The 8,321-nt window shown below is 37.2% G+C and overlaps 1 protein-coding gene across 5 annotated transcripts; it reads left to right on the top strand.

The window, feature by feature from the left end:
• Window positions 1-4,075: 4,075 nt before the first annotated feature.
• On the top strand, window positions 4,076-6,079 carry LOC144716582 (uncharacterized). 5 transcript variants are annotated; one of them, XR_013584942.1, is made up of 3 exons: window positions 4,076-4,439; window positions 5,312-5,401; window positions 5,735-6,079. XR_013584942.1 is itself a non-coding variant. In XM_078591744.1 (3 exons), exons 1-3 carry the CDS (start codon window positions 4,197-4,199, stop codon window positions 5,767-5,769), a joined length of 387 nt encoding a protein of 128 aa, XP_078447870.1. In that variant the 5' UTR covers window positions 4,077-4,196; the 3' UTR covers window positions 5,770-6,079. The 5 variants fall into 5 exon arrangements, 1 of the variants encoding a protein (XP_078447870.1); XR_013584939.1 differs by having other exon boundaries at window positions 5,312-5,627; XR_013584940.1 differs by having other exon boundaries at window positions 4,077-4,439; window positions 5,293-5,401; window positions 5,773-6,079.
• Window positions 6,080-8,321: the final 2,242 nt, after the last annotated feature.

Genomic DNA, 8,321 nt, shown 5'->3' with positions numbered 1-8,321 from the left:
TGCTATTTATATCCATTATTCACCGTCAAAAACTATAAATCCTGTTTCCAGAAACTGGAAACCGATCAATAATCAGTAATAATAAAATAAAAATGTGAATGAATTGATAGCGCTCGATGGGTATGAGTTGTATAGAATTTTATAAAAATAAACAGCACAAACAAATAGTTTTTTTCGTTTGGCTCCACTCCTGGATAGATATGGATGTGCAAACTGGAGCAAGGTTTGGCAGAGTCCAATGTCTGAGAGGATATAGTATGTTGCTTTTACAACATTTTCTCTCTGAATCCTTGTGAATCAGTTACGCAGTAAGGATATTGGAAAACAAAAATGAAGATCCTTGGGGAGTCCAGCTTGTAGGGAAATAGATGTATCCTTAGAGATGGTATAGATGTATTGGTAGGGAAATAGCTGTCAAAGTGTTGGTAGCGCAAATATCATCCAAATATGTGTGGACACCTTAATTATTCTAATTTTTTATCATTAAATGAGTCTGACTGAGTAAAATACAATGAAATAATATTATGATTTCTAACCAATAAGTTTCATTACATGGGAACACAATATATGAAAGATGTTTGATTTTTTATAAATTAAATACTTTGGATATAGTTGTCATCAAAGTATGGCTTCCGAAATACGAAATTGAATATTGATCTTCTTGTACAATTTTACTGTAGTTATATGAACTAGATTGTACTGTCATAATAAATATTTTTGTTTGTGCAATGCCTCGAAGATTAAGATTTCATGATGTTCTTATAAATGATAGAAGCTATTCATTCATACTAACGTTTTTGAAGAAATTATATCCTTGAGGCAATATCTTCTTAAAATCCATTATAGTACTTAATTAAAAAACCAAATAAATAAATTAAGTTTCAAATATTATCAAACAACTAGTCATGAAATTTTCATTATTTTCTCCAAGAGTGGGAGTCTTAAAGCTTCTACGATATAGAGAAACTCCCCATTTCATACCTGAACCTGGGATGGGCTTCTAAGTTGGCTCCTCCAATAAAAGTTTGAATCACTTACCTAGTGATAATTTCTTAAACACAAATTAGTTTATGAATAAGTTGAAACCTTTACGGATCCTTTTTTTAGATAAAGTAATTTAATATAAGTTAATGCATTTGGCACATGAATTCATCAAGTTCATGACTAAATTTGAAAAAAAATTAAAGTAAGAATGTGTAGCACACATATCATTCTGTGTTATCGAAAGTGACCCTGCACTCTATAAAGGAGATAATCTTGGTTAATAAACTCCATCATCATCAACCCCAGATCTAGGATCCATATTTTTTTTTTGATTTTTTTCTCAATTTGCAATTAGTTTCTCTCTCCTCCGAGGCCACTAAATAGGATCAATTAGTAAACTTTGGCACCTGCACTCGCGCACACAACATTTACCTTATAGGTTTTAGGATTCTATCCATTACCCCGAAAGGCAGCAGCTACCCCCACGATCCCCTACCAATTGATCATGTAGTTGGATCCTTATCTGGCCCGTTGAAGCAAACATCAACCGTTCCTCACCATAGAAAGGTTATTCGACTCTCTGCATTGTCCTATGATGCAATGTCACTGCCACAGGTCCACTCTTCCCTCTTTTCTCCACTGTTTTGCTGTGAGTTTTTCCACCATTGCCATATTTAGCAAAATAGTTTAGTGGAATAGTTTTACATCTTCACATAGTCGGCTGCTCAAGATTCTGTAATTGGAGCTTTATTTTTACCACAGTTGTTGTAAGACAGTACTCCCGCCCTCGACCGAGGAAAGGGCTGCACCATCATTATTTTCATTGGATTTAAAATTTTGAATCGATTATTGTTGATTATGGTCTGTTTTATCCATCCTTATGTGGTTTTTCATCGTCCCCCCAGTGTCAGTTATAGTAATCCTACATCAGAATGACTGTGTATCATTAGGACTCAATTAAACAAGAGAATACTTGCTATATCTCCTAATTATTTGGAAATTGACCGGCATTAGCATGATGGGGGTCTATGAAGAACAAACCATGAAATCGTTCAACTAATTAGCAGTTAACAAATGAAAAAAAAGTTTCCCATTCGCTTGGGAAATAAAAGCTTGTGTATCATGTGCACGACAAATTGCTTACACGTGGTGTTTATCACAGCTGTATCCTTTGGAATATATCAGTGTTCATAAGTTTATGAGATCACTCTTGATTGTGTATTTAGAATGCTTATTGAAGAACACTTCTGATTCACTCCTGTCAACAAGACCATTCAGGTTCATAAATGGATCTATCAGCTGACGTCGAGACGAATTAGTAAAGCTCGCGTAGGTGTTAACTCCAAACTTTTAAAACAAAATAACAGAAAGACTACAAAAACTGGGACACTAAATTAAGTGGACTTGGTTTTGCATAAGGGAAAAAAGATATTTTAAGCATAGATTCAAATCAGCTCAAAAGGACCTCTTTGAATCTCAAAACGAATAAATAAGGGCCGATTTCCTACAAGAAATGAAGTCAACATTCAACTTTACGATACAACTAAATATTGATGTAATTATTTTTGCTGCCCAATTCCCCAAACACTCTTGGTTGTTTCATTCTTTCGACACATTAACTAAGATGTTGGTCTTGTTGTAATCCTGTCTGTCCGTAGCAGCTGAAGACTAAACGATCTATCAAAATGTTACTCTTTTGACAGGTAATAACACCATGGCAACTAATGACTAAAACATAGGACGAGTTCAGAAAAAGAGATGGACGCGGCTATTCTCTCTGCGATTCTCTAGAGAGCAAGGCTCCACTAATTGTGTACCCCCGTACCTCAGAGACGCTTCAATGAGGTCACCTTCAAGGTAAGCAAAGCTTTGTTTATGGAACAAATCCAAGCCCACCCACGTTGTTTTCTGGGGTGCTTCTAACCTGAAAAGGCTCAACTTCCGGCTGCATGAGATGAACGAGCAAAGCTAGGGAGTAAGACGAAGAATAGCATCAGTCGTTGCCGATGGAAACATTTAGTATTCTCGAGAAAGTATCAAGGAGCACCAGGACTTTACAACAACTATGAAGTAACGGTAAGCCGAGAAATTCGAAATGGGACAAAATAATGTCAGGAGATTCAACAAGCAACAGCAGAGATGTGATTTGCCAAGGTTATCTATATCCTGAACATCAATACTCCTGGTACGACCGCAAGGGAATGAAACTGCCATGGTCAACGCCCATATGAGGGGGGAAGATCGCATCGAGCAGGTCGTTCTTGTTCTCCCTGAGCGCATAATCCATCTGGCAAAGATCTGCAATGTCTTCGGCGGCAACGCAACAGTCTTCTGAAGCGGTTGAGGGTGGAGGTTTTGATTCTTCTTGGCGGTCTTTCCTGGGTGCGTCCATATAATTTTGGAGGAGCGACATGTCTGAGTGCTGGCCCGTTAGTTCTTGCACAAGACCCTTGAACTCGGATTCGGTCGTCGTCACCGTCACGGGGCTGGAGATTTGGACAATCTTCACCGCCTTCTTCCTCGCCTTCTCCGATTTCATGTTCTTCTTGGGGACGGTGTTTAGCTTGTTCATCGCAAGGAAAGAAAATGAAAAACCCACTAGTATCGTGATCAAAAGGAAGAAATAGGTTAAGCCTCGGCCTACAGCTTCTAGGCTTTTTTTTCCAAATTGAGGGCAGACTGGCTCCGCACTCCAACAAAATTTTATGCACAGTGCGGCTTGTCACACGTGCCCTCACCCCTCGGGAAAACAAAACAAGCCGACATTAAAGGCCAACCTGTTGTCTTGTGAGTCGACGATTCCACAGCCGGCGCGTGTCGCCTATCGCGGCGATCCAACGTAGATGACGCTGGAATATGACGTTGCGGAGTGACGCGGCGTAGTTTCTCGACAACTCTCGTCAAAAGCCTCGCTGATGCGATTCTTTACTTGTGTCGTTTTTTTGTCGCCAGTTGATGAATTCGGACGAAGCACTGGTCAGATGGTTCCATAAATATTTCCCAAGAATTACTGTAGATTCTACAAGCCTAGGCCCATACCATGTGAGCAGATTTAAGATTCGGAGGGAGTATGCTGAGAATTAACGGTGTATGGCGAGTCTGCTAAATTTTTAAAATAAAAAACTCCGTCTTTATCTCTTCTCCAGTCTCCCTCTCTATCCCTCTCCCCGTCAGCTCGTCATCGCCTTCATGCGGATCTTCCAAGAAGCGTCATGGCGAGAATAGCCACTTCGAACATCCTCTCGACCATCTTACCAGATATGTCTTCCTCTTTCGGATATATATTCTGGTTATTGAACGATCAGCATGTCACACTCCACTCGACGAGCATCTATCCTACGCATTTTAGACTGCGCCTTTCGGTTCTCTCTTCACTGTCAAGCTTTCGCTTCGGGTTATTTACATCGTCAGCGGAGCGGATCAGGATTTGCAGCTTCAAACCATTCTTCGGCTACGTAAGTGTCGTATGTCTGCAATCTCGTTTGTTTGCTCGTTTGATATTTCTGCCCAAATTGATTAAAGGAATACGTTTACTCTTAACTGTCTAAACTTGGCAAAATCCTGAAGAAACCTGCCTTTTTACTTTTGGGGTGTGTACTTACAATATTGGGGATCCAACGCCATTTCAATGTAGTGGAATCACTGATCCAGTGTGAAATCATTATCTACTCGGCATGCGATTTGGTTCTTTCGCAAGAAATCACTGACCTACTGAAAATGTTAGAGAAATTTCTCTTACTTTTTGCTATTTCATCATTTGAAGATCCGAATGTCAAAAAAATGCTTAGGTACTTCAAGTCTACACGATCAATACCAATGAATTACCAATATAGAAACCGAACACAAGTTATTATAACTAAATCGTGATTATTCAGTTTTTATTGTGCTAAACGGATGGCCCTTCCTGTCCCTTTCATAAGAGGATGAACTGAATTTGACCCTCGCTCAACAATAAAGGAGGATATATGATTCATTTATTATGATCCGAAGTCGTTCACATACTCTCTGAGGTATTGAGTATTTCACTGTAAACTCGTTTTTTATGGTAAAATACATGAAACCTGATTCTTAAAATTGATCAGCTTGAGCACCATCCTTTACGGCATGAGATAGGAAGCTGTAATGGATGCATGTTTCGCAATTTCCTAAACCTACTGTTAAGTAGAAAATGGGTTCATGATAGCACCGATCTCCTCATCGTATTTATCTGTCAACGGGTTCGATTCTCAAGAATATTTTTTTATTACTGCTTTATTTTGAATGCGCCGATGAGAAAGAAATTGATTTCTTATTTATTAAATACTTCAGTGGTATGTTTTCTCACCAGTATTCCTCATAATTGGATTTGAGGAAGCTTTCCGAGGAGATTTGGAAGAAGCAGTTTTTCTATCTGAAGCAAACCCAACAACAAACAGAGGTCCACCTTCTTCACTGACGTTGATCATTCCTCTTGTATCATGTTCTCTATAGCCCTTTTACCTATCTGAAAAGATGTTGATATCCTGAAAAATCTCAAGAGGAGGGCAGTCAGGCGAAGACTACGGATAACTCGATGACCTCGCACTGTTTTCTCTTAGACGACAATTATCAATTTGCCATACACCTTGATGGTGAATTGATCATTGTGGATGTTAATTGATCATGTAAGATGATGAATCGGTCGATACGTACGATAAATCGATTACTCTTTATGAAAGCCACATCATTATTTATCCAGGAATTTTGAGTTTTGAATCAACTTTTTTTCTAGCTTTGTCTTTAACTTTGCGGGATTCTGCAAAGTGACAGGGTGATACTGAAGTGTACCCAGGGCGGGATCAAAATAACAAATACGAGATGAATACCTGCACTTTTATTCCATACTGATGGCCGCGTAGATTGAGCAATTGGTGGAATTTAACGCTGTCGATCGACTCACCTCTTTTTCACAGTTTTTGAATCATTCTAAGCTTTGATTGAAAGACCCACTAAGGCCTCTTCTTGAGGCCATTTAGAATATGGCCTTTATGGCCTTACCTCTGTTGTAATCCTCTCAATCATATTCGAGGAACCTTGTATGAATTGTATAAATTAGTTTTGACATTCGGAACTCTAATGGCCAAGATTTCATTATTTTACGTTTACTAAAGTGTGAAGGAACAACGGGGTAACTTCATTTTTAGAGTATTTTGATGTACTTTTGATGATATGTTTTTAATAAATTGTACTTAGAACCAGAAGAGCTTCAAGTATGTTGGAGTTGTTAAGGAGTCAGCACCAGACGAAAAGTGCTCTTTGCGGAATACACAGTTCTATTCTCTACTAATATACAGTTCTATATATTTTCAACCAATGTGGTCCTGCTCTTTGCAGAATACAACGATCTAAACCTACACCTCTTTTCTTGGTGTTCTTCTTCTTCTTCTCGCCTTACTTCTTCTGCCTTCCTCCTCCTACTACCGAAGATTCTTCACATGGTATCAGAGGTGGTGATTTAAGAATTTCCAATGGCTAGAATGTGCAAACCTGTTCCATTACCTATATGGAGTTGGCTCCTTAACAAGAGCAAGTAGAGTAAGTCTCTTTAAAAGCTTTATTATATCTTTCTCGCTTAATTGAGAAGGGTAAAATTTTAGATACGCTATCTCATGTGCCGTTATGTTTAAATTTATATGCCTTGAATTCGTGCGTATATTGATTTCGGGCATTGTTATCAAGCTGGCAGTATTACGTAACGATACTTATCAGCTGAACATACACATTATAAATTCCCATTGAAAACCATCTGGTGTGGATAAATTAGCTTTTAAGATTCTCTCATATGAAATATTTTTGAAGATTTGTGTATACGATAATTAAAATTTGTACACATTTGAATTACAAACACACGAATCAAAGATATTTGATTCGTGTATTTGTAAACATATAATTATGGATACTGTTCATATATAAATATGCTTCTCGTCAGGCTAGTCTTATATTGGAGACTATTATCATAGACCCCTAATATTATTGTAATATTGGACACCGAGGCTTCGACCATACTCCAATGGGCATAGGTAAATGAAAAGCTCAACCCAAATAAATTCTCTTATAAACTATGAATTTAACACCGTCACTTAAGCCCAAAATGCTTTTACTCCTTGGGATTGACCTCTTCCTCTTTGCATAACACCTAGGCATTAAGTTGGAAGTGTTCTCTGTCAATTAAGTTTTTTATTTAACGCTTCAAATTTTCTTCAGATGCTCTCTACTATCATAGACCCTCAATATTATTGGTAGTCTTGGAAACCTAGGCTTGGACCTTACCCCAATGGGCATAGGTAAATAAAAAGTTCAAACGAAAGGTACTCTCTCATAATCTATGAATTTAACATCTTTACCTTAGCTGGAAATGCCCACTCCTTGGGATTGAACTCTTCCTTATCACGTAGCACCTTGGCCTTCAGTTGGAAATTTTCAGTCGATGGAGTTTTCTATGTAATGCCCCCAAGGAGCTTCAAGGTTTATTCACATTCTCTCTAATTTCAATAACTCTATTTTCAACAATATTAAAGCTCAATTGTCATCAAAATGTGTGAAAATAACGTCACCTCAAAATTTGTATTTACTCTACACATCTGGTACCAGTATAATCAACTTAAAGTTCATATAATCATACATTTATGAAGTATTATAATTGTGCACTGAGCGTTTCTAGTCAAATAGATAAATATATCTTTTTCTATGAATATATTTTCTTTTTCACATAAATCCTCTCACAATCCATACAAATTTGTAACTATATGAAATTAATCTAATGGATAAAGCACTGTAAAACATTATGAAAATATATTGTCTTTATCAATATAATTTCAATAAAATCTTATATTCTATCATCATTTAGAGTCTCCAATAATTTCTTCTTTTTTATCTCAAGATATTTTACTATCTCTGCTAATGAAGACCGAATGAACTATAGAAAATAAACCTGATGTATTTGACACTAGATTTCTAACCATCTAAACTTATAGCTCCTCAATTTACGTCTCTTTAACTTGCATTACTCTGTTTATTTTTTGAGCATATGGCCTCTATTTGGAGTGTCGCAAAATCATAGCATGGTATACCTTGCACGTTCAGTTTTCCTAATTTCAAGATTATGGATCTCATGTTCTTCACTATTTTTATCTCCTTAGTAAAATGTTAACCCCCAGGATATTTTAGTAATGCATAATATATCCAACGTGGTCAACAACTGTTATAACTAATCATATATATATCAAAAAATTCAGAAATCGTACTTAGAAAATGCACATCAGAACGAGTAAAAGTTGTATACATCTCATAGTAAATGCCCCTTGTCAATATACCAAACT

The sequence above is a fragment of the Wolffia australiana genome, chromosome 1 (assembly GCF_029677425.1).
Source record: "Wolffia australiana isolate 7733 chromosome 1, ASM2967742v1".
Classification (NCBI taxonomy): Eukaryota; Viridiplantae; Streptophyta; class Magnoliopsida; order Alismatales; family Araceae; genus Wolffia; species Wolffia australiana.
The sequence above is the reverse complement of the archived record's forward strand: the minus strand, read 5'-3'. Positions and strand labels throughout refer to the sequence as shown.